Here is a 16665-nt window from a genome sequence, read left to right as displayed (position 1 = left end):
ATGAATTTTGTCACCGTTTAGAAAATAGTCCATGCCTCTATTCTTTTTTCCAAAGTGCAAGACCTCACACTTGCCCACGTTGAATTTCATCAGCCATTTCTTGGACCACTCTTCTAAACTGTCTAAATCTTTCTGCAGCCTCCCCACCTCCTCCATACTACCTGCCCCTCCACCTATCTTTGTATCATCGGCAAACTTAGCCAGAATGCCCCCAGTCCCGTCATCTAGATCGTTAATATATAAAGAGAACAGCTGTGGCCCCAACACTGAACCCAGCGGGACACCACTCGTCACCGGTTGCCATTCCGAAAAAGAACCTTTTATCCCAACTCTCTGCCTTCTGCCTGACAGCCAATCGTCAATCCATGTTAGTACCTTGCCTCGAATACCATGGGCCCTTATTTTACTCAGCAGTCTCCCGTGAGGCACCTTATCAAAGACCTTTTGGAAGTCAAGATAGATAACATCCATTGGCTCTCCTTGGTCTAACCTATTTGTTATCTCTTCAAAGAACTCTAACAGGTTTGTCAGGCACAACCTCCCCTTACTAAATCCATGCTGACTTGTCCTAATCTGACCCTGCACTTCCAAGAATTTAGAAATCTCATCCTTAACAATGGATTCTAGAATCTTGCCAACAACCGAGGTTAGGCTAATTGGCCTATAACTTTCCATCTTTTTTCTTGTTCCCTTCTTGAACAGGGGGATTACAACAGCGATTTTCCAATCCTCTGGGACTTTCCCGGACTCCAGTGACTTTTGAAAGATCATAACTAACGCCTCCACTATTTCTTCAGCTATCTCCTTTAGAACTCTAGGATGTAGTCCATCTGGGCCCGGAGATTTATCAATTTTTAGACCTCTTAGTTTCTCTAGCACTTTCTCCTTTGTGATGGCTACCATATTCAACTCTGCCCCCTGACTCTCCGGAATTGGTGGGATATTACTCATGTCTTCTACTGTGAAGACTGACGCAAAGTACTTATTTAGTTCCTCAGCTATTTCCTTGTCTCCCATCACAAAATTACCAGCGTCATTTTGGAGCGACCCAATGTCAACTTTTGCCTCCCGTTTGTTTTTAATGTATTTAAAGAAACTTTTACTATCATTCCTAATGTTACTGGCTAGCCTACCTTCATATTTGATCCTCTCTTTCCTTATTTCTCTCTTTGTTATCCTCTCTTTGTTTTTGTAGCCTCCCCAATCTTCTGACTTCCCACTACTCTTTGCCACATTATAGGCTTTCTCTTTTGCTTTGATGCATTCCCTAACTTCCTTTGTCAGCCATGGCTGCCTAATCCCCCCCTCTGATAACCTTTCTTTTCTTTGGGATGAACCTCTGTACTGTGTCCTCAATTACTCCCAGAAACCCCTACCATTGCTGTTCTACTGTCTTTCCCACTAGGCTCTGCTCCCAGTCGATTTTCGTCAGTTCCTCCCTCATGCCCCTGTAGCTACCTTTATTTAACTGTAACACCTTTACATCTGATTCTACCTTCTTTCTTTCAAATTGGAGATTGAAGTCTACCATATTATGATCACTGCCTCCTAAGTGCTCCCTTACTTTAAGATCTTTAATCAAGTCTGGCTCATTACATAACACTAAGTCCAGAATGGCCTGTTCCCTCGTGGGCTCCATCACAAGCTGTTCCAAAAAGCCCTCCTGTAAACATTCAATGAATTCCCTTTCCTTGGGTCCACTGACAGCATTATTTACCCAGTCCACCTGCATATTGAAGTCCCCCATGATCACTGTGACCTTGCCTTTCTGACATGCACTTTCTATTTCGTGGTGCATTTTGTGCCCCCGGTCCTGACCACTGTTAGGAGGCCTGTACATAACTCCCATTATGGTTTTTTTGCCTTTGTGGTTCCTCAACTCTACCCACACAGACTCCACATCATCTGACCCTATGTCGTTTAGTGCTATTGATTTAATTTCATTCCTAATTAACAAGGCAACCCCGCCCCCTCTGCCCACCTCCCTGTCTTTTCGATAGGTTGTGAATCCCTGGATGTTTAAATGCCAGTCCTGAACCCCCTGCAACCATGTCTCTGTGATGCCTACCACATCATACCTGCCAGTCACAATCTGGGCCACAAGCTCATCTACCTTGTTCCGTACACTGCGCGCATTTAAATATAGCACCTTTAATTCTCTATTGACCGTCCCTTTTTGTTTTCTTAGTGTGGTGGACCTTGGTTTACTGAGCCTTTCCCTACACTGTGTCATATTTTGTGGGATGGGGACTATCGTAACCTCTCCTGAGTTTTGTCTTTTCGTGCTTTTTTGTATTCCTAAGCAGCTATGCTTCCACTGATTACTTCACCTCTTGGTTCCCTGACTTTCCCTTCCCCTCCAATCATTAGTTTAAAGTCCTATTGACCACCCTATTTATTCTTTTCGCCAGAACACTGGTCCCAGCTCGGTTCAGGTGGAGACCATCCCAACGGTATAGGTCCCCCCTGTCCCAAAACTGATGCCAGTGTCCCATGAAAAGGAACCCCTCATTCCCACACCACTCTTTCAGCCACGTGTTAACTTCCCTTATTCTTGCCTCCCTATGTCAATTTGCACGTGGCTCGGGCAGTAATCCGGAGATTATGACCCTTGAGGACCTGTTTTTTAATTTGAATCCTAGCTCTTTATAATCTCTAAACAGGTCCTCTTTCCTAGACTTGCCGATGTTGTTGGTACCGACATGGACCACAACAACTGGATCCTCCCCCTCCCTCTCCAGTATCCTTTCAAGCCGGTCAGAGATGTCCCGCACCCTAGCACCGGGCAGGCAACATACCATGCGGGACTCTTTATCCTGCTCACAAAGGATACTATCTATCCCCCTGATAATAGAATCCCCTACAACTACAACTTGCCTATTTACTCCCTCCCCTTGAATGGCCTGCTGAACCTTGGTGCCTTGGTCAGCTGACTCATCCTTCCTGCAGCCCTGTTCGCCATCCACACAGGGAGCAAGTGCCTCATACCTGTTGGACAGAGTCAAGGGCTGAGGCTCCTGAGTTCCTGACTGCTGGTTCCCTTTACCTGCCTGACTTGCAGTCACACCCTGCTGTCCCTGGCCACTGGCAGGATTTAAACTACTTACTCTGACAGGTGTGACTGCCTCCAGAAACACAGTGTCCAGGTAAGTCTCCCCCTCCCGGATGTGCCTCAGTGTTTGAAGCTCAGACTCCAGCTCATCAACTCTGAGCCGGAGCTCTTCGAGCAGCCAACACTTACTGCAGATGTGGTCGCTGCAGCTCGCAATGGGATCTGCCAGCTCCCACATCAAGCAGCTCAAGCACATCACCTGACCAGCCATCACTCATTAATTAATTTAATTTAAGTTTGAGTTTAGCTGTGTTTTTTTTTTAATTTGGGGCAGATTTGCGATCAACCACCCAGATCACAGCTTCCCTCTGACGTCACTTTTGGGAAAAAAAACTGGAAAACAGGAAGTTTCCGTTAGGTTTTTATACTCACAGAGACTGCTCCTCCTCCTCCGAACGGCTCCCGAAATTAGGCCCGAAGAAAGAGAGAGAACAAAACAAAACTGTCGGGAAAAAGCACCTTCTCCCACTCTTCACCGAATTACCTCACTGCACCAAATTACCAAATTCTCACTCGGTCTGTATCTCTCTCACTCAGGCTGTGTGTCCTTGACCTGCGCAATGCTTACTAATGTGCGCCATCTTGTAGACGGTACACACGGCTGCCGCTGTGCGTCGGCGGTGGGGGGAGCGAATGTTTAACGTGGTGGGTGGGGTGCCGATCAAGCGGGACTGCTCTGTCCTGGACGGCGTTGAGCTTCTCCAGTGTTGTTGGAGCTGCATCTGTTCCAGGACCGTATGAATGATGGAGCAGGCATGAGCATCAACGAGATATACAAGCAAGCACCCAGCTCAGCTCACAGTGTTTCCCCACAGTAAAACAGCGACTACACACCAATGTGAAGACCATTGCAGACGTCCAGTAATCGTGAGAAGTGAAAGTTTCTTTATTCCTCTCCAGCCAGGAGCAAGCACCCTGATTTAATCCCGACTCCTAATTTCCCCCTGGACTCTAACCTAGCCAGGGTATTTGCAGGGAGCGCCAGCACCCCAATTATGGAGCCAGTCTCTTGACTCACCGCGAAGCTGTCGCTCTTCATCCTGGCTGCTTTAGACCCCCCTCACGCCCCACAAGGTGTTCCGAGCGCTGTCAAAACTTTGGTAAGGCCACATTTGGAGTACTGTGTACAGTTCTGGTCGCCTCATTTTAGGAAGGATGTGGAAACTTTGGAAAAGGTGCAAAGGAGATTTACCAGAATGTTGCCTGGAATGGAGAGTAGGTCTTACGAGGAAAGGTTGAGGGTGCTAGGCCTGTTCTCATTAGAACGGAGAAGGATGAGGGGCGACTTGATAGAGGTTTATAAGATGATCAGGGGAATAGATAGAGTAGACAGTCAGAGACTTTTTCCCTGGGTGGAACAAACCATTACAAGGGGACATAAATTTAAGGTGGAAGATATAGGGGGGATGTCAGAGGTAGGTTCTTTACCCAGAGAGTAGTGGGGGCATGGAATGCACTGCCTGTGGAAGTAGTTGAGTCGGAAACATTAGGGACCTTCAAGCAGCTATTGGATAGGTACATGGATTACGGTAAAATTATATAGTGTAGATTTATTTGTTCTTAAGGGCAGCACGGTAGCATTGTGGTTAGCACAATTGCTTCACAGCTCCAGCGTCCCCGGTTCAATTCCCCGCTGGGTCACTGTCTGTGCGGAGTCTGCACGTCCTCCCCGTGTCTGCGTGGGTTTCCTCCGGGTGCTCCGGTTTCCTCCCACAGTCCAAAGATGTGCAGGTTAGGTGGATTGGGCCATGATAAATTGCCCTTGGTGTCCAAAGTTGGCCTTAGTGTTGGGTGGAGGTGTTGAGTTTCGGTAGGGTGCTCTTTCCAAGAGCCGGTGCAGACTCAAAGGGCCGAATGGCCGCCTCCTGCACTGTAAATTCAATGATAATCTATGATTAATCTAGGACAAAGGTTCGGCACAACATCGTGGGCCGAAGGGCCTGTTGTTCTATGTTCAGTGTCGCCCGGAGCTCCGCCTAGGGCAATGTGCTTAACCAAACAATGCCATTTTCTCCGCAGGGCTGTGATCGAGGGCAACATGGAGTTCCTGGGGCTGATCATGATGCAGAACAAGCTGAAACCGCGTTCGATCCCCATCCTCAGTGAGCTCCGGCGAGCCTGTATCCGCTTGGTGATGGTGACGGGTAAGTGGCTGGACGCCGTAGCGAAGCCTGCGGAGGAGGCCGTGGCCCCGCTGGAGCGGACGCGGGAGAGGGGGTCTCTGTTGTAAAGTAGGAAACCCGTCGACCAATTTAGCCAGGGCAAACCTCAAGGAGAGAAACGAGTGGCTGATGGGTTTGGTAGTGTGGTGGATAGTTATTGGGAAGAATTCCTCGCGTTCCTCTTTGAAATAGTGAAGATACTTTTTACGTCCAACCCTCCGCAGCACATCTCCGAAAGGCAGTGCGGCACTCCCTCGGTACGGGCGCTGGGAGAGTCGGCCTGAATCGTGAGGCTTAAACCTGTGATCTTGGGGTGGAATGGTGGCACGGCAGCTAACACTGCTGCCTCACAGCGCCAAGGATCTGGGTTCGATTCCCGGCTTGGGTCACTGTCTGCGCGGAGTCTGCACGTTCTCCCCGTGTGTGCGTGGGTTTCCTCCGGGTGCTCCGGTTTCCTCCCACAGTCCAGAGATATGCAGGTCAGGGTGGCTTTGCCGTGATTGGCGCAGAGTTACAGGGATAGGGCCCAGGGAGTGGGCCGAGATGGGGTGCTCCTTCGGAGGATCGGCGCAGACCTGATGGGCCGAATGGCCGCCTCCTCCGCTGTAGGAATTCGGTGGAAAGAGACCGCGCACGTTGCGATGTTGAGGCAAGGACCGGAGGGGTAAAACCTGTAAATAGTCGAAATTGCTCTTCCTCTGGATGAAAAGTGTGCGGGGGTGAAAGGTTAGGGATGCAGTTGACCGTTTTGTTAACTGAACTCCAGTTGTTTCGAGGAGGGGGGGGGGTGGTGGAGGTTAGGGAGTTGCGGCGGGGTCAGGTGGGGGGGAACAGCATGCCTGACGATGGGAGAGGGGTAGGGGAGGGATGGAGAGACTCCAAGCGCCGCATTTAAACCCCCCCTTCCTTCCCATTGACAGGGGACAACATGCTGACGGCAGTCTCCGTGGCCCGCGAGTGCGGCATGATCCCCCCGCGCGGGAAGGTGATCGTCACAGAAGCGTCACCGCCCAAGGGCGGCCAGTCCGCAACCATCCACTGGCAGTACGCCGAGGATCCGAACGGGTGGAGGAAGCCCGTGGCCAACGACACCAAGGTAACGGAATCGAGGGCGAGCTCCGTCTCCACGCGACTCCAGTCCTTGGGAGTGGGTCACTCTATCGAGCTTGATTTATTTTAATTTGCATTTGTTGCCCATCACTAATAACCCTTGAACTGAGTGTCTCGCTGGGGCATTTTAAGAGTCGACCGCATTGCTATGGGCCTGGAGTCACGTGTAGGCCAGACGGGGTAAGGACGGCAGATTTCCTTCCCTAAAGGACATTCGTGAACCAGGTGGGTTTTTGCAACAATCGACAATAGTTTGATGGATTTAATTCCTGGATTTATATTGAATTCAAGTTTCACCATCCGGGACTTGAACCCGGCTCCTCGGAGCATTACCCTGGTTCTCTGCATGACTCGTCTAGCGACAATACCTCAAGACCACCGCCTCTCCCTAATGTTCTGGCCCTTACACAAACATTCACTCCCTCCCCCACCGACGCACAGCGACAGCCGTGTGTACCTTCTTTTTAAATTCTCCTTTTTCACGTTTTCTTCCACATTTACATCCATCAACAATAAACAATAATCAGCAAGATATGTCAGTCCCCATAATAACAACGATCCAATCTACCCACCAACCCCCAGACATCAGCCCGCATGTTTACATAAACAAATGACAAAAGGGAATCAGGGATTACCCGTAGTCACCCTTAATCTTACACAGCTCCCCGCCCCCGGTCTCCAGCTCCTCCCGTCCACTGCCTCTTGTAAAACTCCTCCTCCCAACCTCGGTTCCTTCCCCCCAACTTTCCACCCCGGCTAGACCACTCGGACTCTGGTCTGCCAGGCTCCGATGGCCGCAGCCCCTCCCCCCACCTCACCCCATTCTCTGGCCGGATTAAACCGGCCAGCGTGGAGGCCCCTGCCCGGGTCCCTTTCCCCCTTGCCCAGCCCTAGGAAAGCCCAAAGATCCCCTTTTAGCACACAAACCCCGCATATCCACCTACACCCCAAAGAGCCCTCCTTTCAAGTGAAAGTCCCATCACTTCCCTTGTCCAAATATATACAACATTGGCTCCTTTAGCCTCTACACCCGCACGCAGTGATACAAAAAAGAAGAAAATACAGTCATGAGGTTACATCGGCACATGGCCATTCCTCAATTTGTCAGTTCTGCCACAGTCCTTCTGCCTTCGCAAACTCCTCCGCTGCTTCCGCCGTTCCAAAATAAAAGTCCCTGAGCTTGTAAGCTACCCTCAGCTTCGCTGGATATACAATGCCGCACCGCACCTTGCTAATGTACAGTGCCCTCTTCACCCGGTTGAAGGCAGCCCGCCTCCTCGCCAGCTCCACCGTAAAGTCCTGGTATACACGTATACCAGCTCCAGCCCACTGCACCACCCGCTTCTGCTTGGCCCAGCTCAGGACCACCTTCTTCGCCCTGTACCTACGGAAGCACAGAGTCACTGCCCTTGGCGGCTCACTCGCCTTTGGTACAGGCCTCCACGACCGATGAGCCCGATCCAGTTCATATCGGGAGGGATCCACCCCCTCCCCCAATAGTTTTGCCAACATCGCGGCAAAATACTCAGTCGGCTTTGGTCCTTCAACTCCTTCGGGCTGCCCCATAATCCTCAAATTCTGTTTTCCAGATCTTCCATTTTTCCTCGCAGATCCTTGTTAGTGTCCATCACCTTCCGCATCTCCTTCCCCATCGAGGCAAGTTGATCACCATGCTGCAATAACGTCTCCTCCACTTCCTTCAGCGCCTCCCCTTGCTCTCGCACCTCCGCCACTGCGCTCGCCACCTCCGTCCTCACTGGGGAAACCGCCTCCTCCACCAGCACACTCAAAACCTCCCTCATCTCCTTCCTCACCGTCTCCATACATTTCTCAATCTGCGCCAACTGCTTTTCAAATTCCGCAGCCATCACCTTAGTTATTTCTTCAGCCGTAAGCAGTGCGGCCTTCCCTGGTGCTCCAGCCTCCATTTTCCTGGTGACCCCGCGGTGACCTTTCCACTCCCCGACGGACCTTCAGCTGTTTTTTTTCCGGCCGTTTTCTTGCTCACCCTCGACATTTTTCTTTGTTCTTTTCTTCCTCCTGTGTCTTCACTGTGCCTCCTCCGTGCCTTCTCCCTGCTTCTGCCGCCTCCGTGGACCCTGGGACCGGGCTTAAAGCCCCGAAAATGCCATTCCCGAACGGGAGCCCTCCATTGTGTGGCCTCCTCCCGCCCGCCGTCACCGGAAGTCCTCCCGTGTGTACCTTCTACAAGATGCACCGCACCAACTCACCAAGGCTCCTTAGGCAGCACCTTCCAAACCCACGACCTCTACCATCTAGAAGGACAAGGGCAGCAGATACCTGGAAACCCTACCACCTGGAAGTTCCCCTCCGAGTCACTCACCGTCCCGACTGGGAAATATATCGGCCGTTCCTTCACTGTCGCTGGGACAAAACCCTGGAACTCCCTCCCTAACAGCACAGTGGGTGTACCTACACCTCAGGAATGCAGCGGGGTTCAAGAAGGCGGCTCACCCACCACCTTCTCAAGGGGCAATTGGGGATGGGCAACAAACGCTGGGCCCGGCCAGCGTCGTTCCCATCCCGTAAAATAATATCTTTTAAAAATCAGGTAAACAGGAACTAGAATATCACATATATAAACAAACCGCAAGAATTTTTATCAATTACAAACATAAAGACACCACACAGCTACATAAAACACTTAATGAATTCCCCCTTAACTGTTCCAATTCAATAACAAAATCCAATAAATCAAAAGCCCCTATTCGAGAGCGTGACCCAGCACACTGTATTCTCACTTGAATGGGGCTGGTCCTTTTCCTAAGATTCTGAGCCAGTCTCAACCAGCAGATTCAATCTCCTTCCGGAAAGCAAACTATATCTTTTAAGTTACCCCGACAGTGAGCCACAACTAAAGTGCATTTTACCTCCTGGAACAGTTTATAAAATGAAAATAGCAAGAAACAGGCAAAATACTTTGAGTCCAAACTGAAACTGAAACCGAAAATACCTCACGGACCACAGCCCAGCTCCACCCACAAAATGACATCACTGAAGCCATGTGATGAGACACAAACCTTTCTTCCCGGGCCACTCCCGTGACAACACAGATTGAAGATGATTTACTCGAGGGGGGGGGGGGGGGAAGGATTTTCACGATGCAGTGAGCTGTGGTGATTCGGAATGCACTGCCTAAAACGAACACCGCGCAGTTCAGGAAGGCAGCTCACCACCACTACCTTGAGGGCAATTAGGGATGGGCAACAGCTACTTGCCTGACCAGCAGTGCTCATTTCTTGAATTTTTTACATGGAGCGCTTTGATGTGGGGGGGGTGGGTGTCGAGATCTTCAAGGGATATTGTGTCGTGTTGCTTCGCCACATCACCGGTGGGACCAGGCCCTGTCTGGGAGTGGCCGAGGCCTTCCGATGTCTGAGGTACGGGAAGGCACGGCCTCTCCGCCTTTAGCGCTTTGCGTGCGCGATGCTTCACGCGTCGCTCATCGACTTCCCGATTTTCCCAGGACATCCGGATCGACGTGGAGGAAAACCGCCTTAAAGACGGGCCCCAGGCTCCTGAAACCTCCTACCATTTCGCCATGAGTGGAAAGTCCTTCGCCGTGATCGTGGAACACTTCCCCGACTTGCTTCCCAAGGTTAGTCCAGCTTTCCTTCCTCTCCGACATTGGACCCCGCCCCTCCCCCAGCAGCGTTGTGGAACATTTTGAGGCGCCAGAGCTCTTCAGAAAATGTGTTGGCCGTATCAGTTATAAATCTACTATGATGTTGTCTTCCTGTGTGTTCTTTGCTTTAGTCCCTAAATGGCAGTAAAACAATGTTTTTTAAGTGAAAAATGTTAATGCCAGTAAGCATTTTATGTGGTATTTTCAATCTCAGCATAGTGAGAATGTCATTCAATAGTTTTAAAAAAAACATTTTGAGGACCCAATTCATTTTTTCCAATGAAGGGGCAATTTAGCGCGGCCAATCCACCTGCCCTGCGCATCTTTGGGTTGTGGGGGCGAAACCCACGCAGACACGGGGAGAATGTGCAAACTCCACACGGACAGTGACCCAGGGCCAGGATCAAACCCGGGACCTCGGCGCCGTGAGGCAGCAGTGATAACCCACTGCGCCACCGTGCTGCCCCCTATTTCATTCAATAGTTAATCATTTAACTTAATCTTACAAACACTTAAATTAGAGAAATCTTCACTGATTGGGGGTTGGTATACGGAGGGGCCATTGCTCTTCTTAATTCATATTTATAAATTTGAAGGCTGGCACAGTGGTCAGCACCACTGGGTGACTGTCTGTGCGGAGTCTGCACGTCCTCCCCGTGTCTGCGTGGGTTTCCTCCGGGTGCGCCGGTTTCCTCCCACAGTCCAAAGTTGTGCAGGTTGGGTGGGGTTGTGGGGGTCGGTCTGTGCAGACACGATGGGCCAAATGGCCGCCGCCTGCACTGTAGCGATTCTAATTCTATAACCTGCTCCGGCTGCCTTGGGCTGCAACTCCCGGCTGCCCCCATCAAACACTCCCAGGACAGGTACAGCACGGGGTTAGATACAGAGTAAAGCTCCCTCTACACTGTCCCCATCAAACACTCCCAGGACAGGTACAGCACGGGGTTAGATACAGAGTAAAGCTCCCTCTACACTGTCCCCATCAAACACTCCCAGGACAGGTACAGCACGGGGTTAGATACAGAGTAAAGCTCCCTCTACACTGTCCCCATCAAACACTCCCAGGACAGGTACAGCACGGGGTTAGATACAGAGTAAAGCTCCCTCTACACTGTCCCCATCAAACACTCCCAGGCCAGGTACAGCATGGGGTTAGATACAGAGTAAAGCTCCCTCTACACTGTCCCCATCAAACACTCCCAGGACAGGTACAGCATGGGGTTAGATACAGAGTAAAGCTCCCTCTACACTGTCCCCATCAAACACTCCCAGGACAGGTACAGCACGGGGTTAGATACAGAGTAAAGCTCCCTCTGCACCTCCCCATCAAACACTCCCAGGACAGGTACAGCATGGGGTTAGATACAGAGTGACACTCCCTCTACACTGTCCACATCAAACACTCCCAGGACAGGTACAGCATGGGGTTAGATACAGAGTAAAGCTCCCTCTACACTGTCCCCATCAAGCACTCCCAGGACTGGTACAGCACGGGGTTAGATACAGAGTGACACTCCCTCTACACTGTCCCCATCAAACACTCCCAGGACAGGTACAGCACGGGGTTAGATACAGAGTAAAGCTCCCTCTACACTGTCCCCATCAAACATCCCAGGACAGGGACAGCACGGGGTTAGATACAGAGTAAAGCTCCCTCTACACTGTCCCCATCAAACACTCCCAGGACAGGTACAGCACGGGGTTAGATACAGAGTAAAGCTCCCTCTACACTCTCCCCATCAAACACTCCCAGGACAGGTACAGCACGGGGTAGAATCAGAGTAAAGCTCCCTCTACACTGTCCCCATCAAACACTCCCAGGACAGGTACAGCATGGGGTTAGGTACAGAGTAAAGCTCCCTCTACACTGTCCCCATCAAACACTCCCAGGACAGGTACAGCACGGGGTAGATACAGAGTAAAGCTCCCTCTACACTGTCCCCATCAAACACTCCCAGGACAGGTACAGCACGGGGTAGATACAGAGTAAAGCTCCCTCTACACTGTCCCCATCAAACACTCCCAGGACAGATACAGCACGGGGTAGATACAGAGTAAAGCTCCCTCTACACTGTCCCCATCAAACACTCCCAGGACAGATACAGCACGGGGTAGATACAGAGTAAAGCTCCCTCTACACTGTCCCCATCAAACACTCCCAGGACAGATACAGCACGGGGTAGATACAGAGTAAAGCTCCCTCTACACTGTCTCCATCAAACACTCCCAGGACAGGTACAGCACGGGGTAGATACAGAGTAAACTCTTTGTGAGATGTATGCGAGTTAGAGTTAGTTTGTGCAAATTTTTCCTGTGAGCTGGTGAAGATTCTGTACATTTCGTGTCAAAGAAAATCTCAGTTCACTGTGGCCCAGGAACGATTTGAATGACATGCGGTGTTTGAATTACCGGTGATGAACGTTGTGTGTCTGCGTTGCCGTGGGTTACTCTGGGTGGTTTTAACGGCGTGTGGTTTGAACTCTCTCCAGCTGCTCCTGTGTGGGACGGTTTACGCCCGTATGGCTCCGGATCAGAAAACCCAGCTCGTGGAGGCACTTCAGAAAGTCGAGTAAGTTATAGACCGAATCCTTGGGCCAGAGCTGGACTGTTCAGTGTTAGTATGACTGTTCCCTGTGGTTTATTAGTATACAAAAACTTACCTGCTGTCCAATTACTGCACAAAACAACTTGTGTTTATTGTGGGAGCAAACATCTGCGGGGCCTTGAATGGAGTGTTTGTCAAACTAGATTTGGGCTACATAAGGCGATATTAGGACAGGATAAAGAGTGGGCAAAGATGTAAGTTCTTGAAGGAGGATAGAGAGCAGTGCGGAAGTGTAGAGCGGGAATTCCAGAGCTTGGGATCTGCACGGCCGGCCACACGTCCTCCGATGGTGGAGCACTTCAAATCAGGGCTGTGCAGGAGGCCAGATTCGGAGGAGCACAGAGCACTCGGAAGTCTATAGCGACGGCAGGAGGTTGCAGAGATGGGATATGGAGGGAGCCCGCAACGTGAACGAGGAGGCTTCGAATGGAGGTGTTGCTTGCCTGGAGGCCAGCGTTCGTTCGATGGGCCCTGCGGGCAATGGGCGAACGGGACCTGGTGCGCTTTCCGAGGAGGCAGAGCGCTGGACGAGCTCGGGTCGACGGTGGGTGGGAGGTGGGAATCCGCGCACTTGACAGGGCGAAGGGATCTCGTGTCTAATGGCACCCTCTGACGGTGCATCCATTCTCCTCCTTCAGTACTGCACTGAAGGGTAGGCCCTGGTTTTGTGCTTGAGTGTCCAGGGTAGCGTGTCCAGGGTGGCGCTCAAACCTGCAACCTCCTAACTCGGAGGCGAGGGTGTTACCACCATTGGGGCTGGGCGGTGGGATTTGGGGTCTGGCAGGAGGAGTAGGTGCATTAAAGGGGTTGAACAGTTGGATAAGAGTTGAAAAACCTCTGATTGACTGCGTTTTGTTTTCAAACAGCTATTACGTCGGAATGTGTGGCGATGGTGCTAATGACTGTGGGGTGAGTAACTGCTGCGTTTATCTCTTTAACGCTCGCTCCCACCCCGGGAGGGGGGGGGGGGGGGGGGCAGAAAGACTCGCGCACGGCCCTAGGTGGCCGAGCCTCATCTGGACGGTGAGAAGTGAACCTAATGAAACTTAAGCCCGATGAGCTACTCCTGTCCTGCATTCAATTACGTGATGCACATTCGACTACAGGAGGCATCACTGCCCCACACGATTCAGTTTGTACCTGATGCGTTTTTACACACGAACACGTGCGCGCGTCCCCCTTAGCGATGTGGGGGGGGTGGTGCTGACTAGTGATCAGATGCAGCGACCCTGGTCAGTCTTGCTCTCCTTTGCCCAGAGCAGGGGGTGGGCGCGAGGGCCACTTAGGTTTTCTTGAGGGCTGCGACATATAATGAACCGCGTTGACCAGCTGCGACTGAAATTTGCCGTGGCATTCATTGAGCAAACAGCCCTTCCTAAATTGGTTAATTAGTCGGATTGGATTAGCAATCGGGGAGGGGGTGGGGATGCGAAACTGTAATGCTACACAGTGCTCGTAGTGTGAAGGTGCGGCGTTTAACCTTGGGAGTATTTTTCTGCATAACATCTCCACAACAAAGTTTCATTCGCCATCTCTTTGTAAACAAGTAAAATTTATAATTACCTCACCTTTTATGACCTCTTAATTGCAGCTTTAGCAGACACGCAGTCTGGACCTTAAACTAGGTTCTTTGATAACATTACTGCAAACGAGGTTCTTTAATAATATTAAAGAACTCATGTATACCTGAACTCAAGCTTTTAAAAACCTTACTGCAACAGATTTCAAATACAATATATAATACCAATTTCTTACAATCGTCACACGTGTATCTCGCAAAGTTAAGGTGTGAAACTTCCTGATCCATCTCCGTCCCTAATGCATCCTCACCTTCACATTTAAGTTTTGACTATCCTGCCTGTTCCTTTCTTCACCCCTCACTGAAATAAAACTTGACAATGGTCTGGATAATATTTATTGTGTCACAAGTAGGCTTACATAAACGCTGCAATGACGTTGCTGTGAATATCCCCTCGTCGCCACATTCCGGCCCCTGTTCAGATACACGGAGGGAGAATTCAGATTGTCCAATTCACCCAACAAGCACGTCTTTCGGGACTTGGGGGAGGAAACCGGAGCACCCGGAGGAAACCCACGCAGGCACGGGGGAGAACGTGCAGACTCCGCACAGACAGTGACCCAGCGGGGAATCGAACCCGAGACCCTGGCGCTGTGAAGCAACCACTGTGCTACCATGCCGGCCGGAGGCTAGCCAGGATTATTTTACTCTGCAGGATGCTAGGAGGCGGAATTTCCAGTCGGAAACGGTGAAACCCAGAGCAGGGGGGGTTGTGTGAGGAGAAGAGAAGGTGAATTTTTGAAGGGAAGGGAAATGGGGGCTAAAGGGGAGAATGCTTTCAGAGCGAGGGCACATGGCGACCTCCTGCCCTGGGAATTGAGCGGGCTGTGTGGGCCTCGGGTTTTGGAGCCGGCTAACTTCCCTGCTTCTTATTCCTGATCCGGTGTTAGGACCTGGAGTGAAATGAGCAACAAAGAATTGGATTTTGTGAAACAGAAACCAATGAGCATGTTGTTTTGGTGAAGGTGTATTCGCCGAGTTTCTGGAGGTAGATGGACAAGATTGGTTGGGGTGCAATTCCAGTGTACTGTCTGGGTCACCATGGGCTGTTTAGCACAGGGCTAAATCGCTGGCTTTTAAAGCAGACCCAGGCAGGCCAGCAGCATGGTTTGATTCCCGTAACAGCCTCCCCGAACAGGCGCCGGAATGTGGCGACTAGGGGCTTTTCACAGTAACTTCATTTGAAGCCTACTTGTGACAAACGAGTGAGTATTAAAGGGGTTGTTTAGCACAGGGCTAAATCGCTGGCTTTTAAAGCAGACCAAGGCAGGCCAGCAGCACGGTTCGATTCCCGTAACAGCCTCCCCGAACAGGCGCCGGAATGTAGCGACTAGGGGCTTTTCACAGTAACTTCATTTGAAGCCTACTTGTGACAAGCGATTTTAACTTTTTATTGTAGTTAATTGTGAATGTTGCTCTTTCGTCGGATTTTAAGGTTTTAAAAAACGTTTTGTGACTTTTTTTTTTTTAAGTCTTTTTTTAAAATAAATCTAGAGTACCCAATTCATTTTTTCCAATTAAGGGGCAATTTAGCGTGGCCAATCCACCTACCCTGCACATCTTTGGGGTGTGGGGGCGAAACCCACGCAAACACGGGGAGAATGTGCAAACCCCACACGGACAGTGACCCAGAGCCGGGATCGAACCCGGGACCTCGGCGCCGTGAGGCAGCAGTGCTAACCACTGCACCACCCTGCTGCCCGGTGACTTAAATATTTACAACCAGGCTGACCCCTTTTCCACACTCGGTTTAATCTTTTTTCTCACATCCCCCCACCAAATAAAGTGGTGAGGACCGGCGTTCCATGTTTTTTCCAATCTGGGATTCGGGATGCCCTCGTGTTGAACGTCAGCGATCCTTAGTTCGTACCTTCTCCTTGCTCTGTACAGCAATTAGCGACACCCTTTGGTTAACGCTGCAGATTATTATAGCAGGAGCGACTGAACATACTGGGGGGGGGGGGCTCGTTTCCTGGGAAGGGGAAGGCCGAGGAGTTGGATGTGAAGAGCCTGGATAGGGTCAGGGTGTTCCTGGAGGGCATAAATATGCGGCAATCACTGATGAATCCCATCGGGAATTCAGGAGAAACACCGTTACCCGGAGACCGGCGGGAGCGTGGAAGCTGCTCTCTCAGGGAGTGGTCGAGGAGAGCAGTGGCGACGCGTTAAAAGGGGAAGCTGGGTGAGGTCGCAAGGATGAGGGAAGGCCTGTTCGGAGCGCTAGCGTGCAGCAGCTGGGCCGAATGGCCTGTTTTAGGTGCCGGCGACTCGGTCTAACCGGGGGTGTGTTCCTGCCCGCAGGCGCTGAAGCGAGCCCACGCCGGCATCTCCCTCTCGGAGCTCGAGGCTTCCGTGGCATCACCTTTCACTTCGAAAACTCCGGACATTTCCTGTGTGCCAGATCTCATCAGGTAACCGGCACGGTGGGCGGGAATCCCGTCTCTGTCCGCT

General features: G+C 51.1%; 1 protein-coding gene across 1 annotated transcript in view; it reads left to right on the top strand.

Annotated features, from left to right (window-relative positions):
- The window catches only part of LOC140404753 (polyamine-transporting ATPase 13A3-like), a 189982-nt gene that overhangs the window by 155544 nt on the left and 17773 nt on the right, over positions 1 to 16665 (top strand). Inside the window, 6 exon segments of the mRNA XM_072493467.1 lie at positions 5132 to 5256; positions 6195 to 6370; positions 9872 to 10003; positions 12520 to 12599; positions 13502 to 13544; positions 16516 to 16625. Coding sequence (XP_072349568.1) covers positions 5132 to 5256; positions 6195 to 6370; positions 9872 to 10003; positions 12520 to 12599; positions 13502 to 13544; positions 16516 to 16625 — 666 coding nt within the window.

The sequence above is a fragment of the Scyliorhinus torazame genome, chromosome 31, assembly GCF_047496885.1.
Source record: "Scyliorhinus torazame isolate Kashiwa2021f chromosome 31, sScyTor2.1, whole genome shotgun sequence".
In the NCBI taxonomy this organism is placed as follows: Eukaryota; Metazoa; Chordata; class Chondrichthyes; order Carcharhiniformes; family Scyliorhinidae; genus Scyliorhinus; species Scyliorhinus torazame.
Note: the sequence above shows the minus strand (reverse complement) of the source record. Positions and strands in the feature narration are given on the sequence as shown.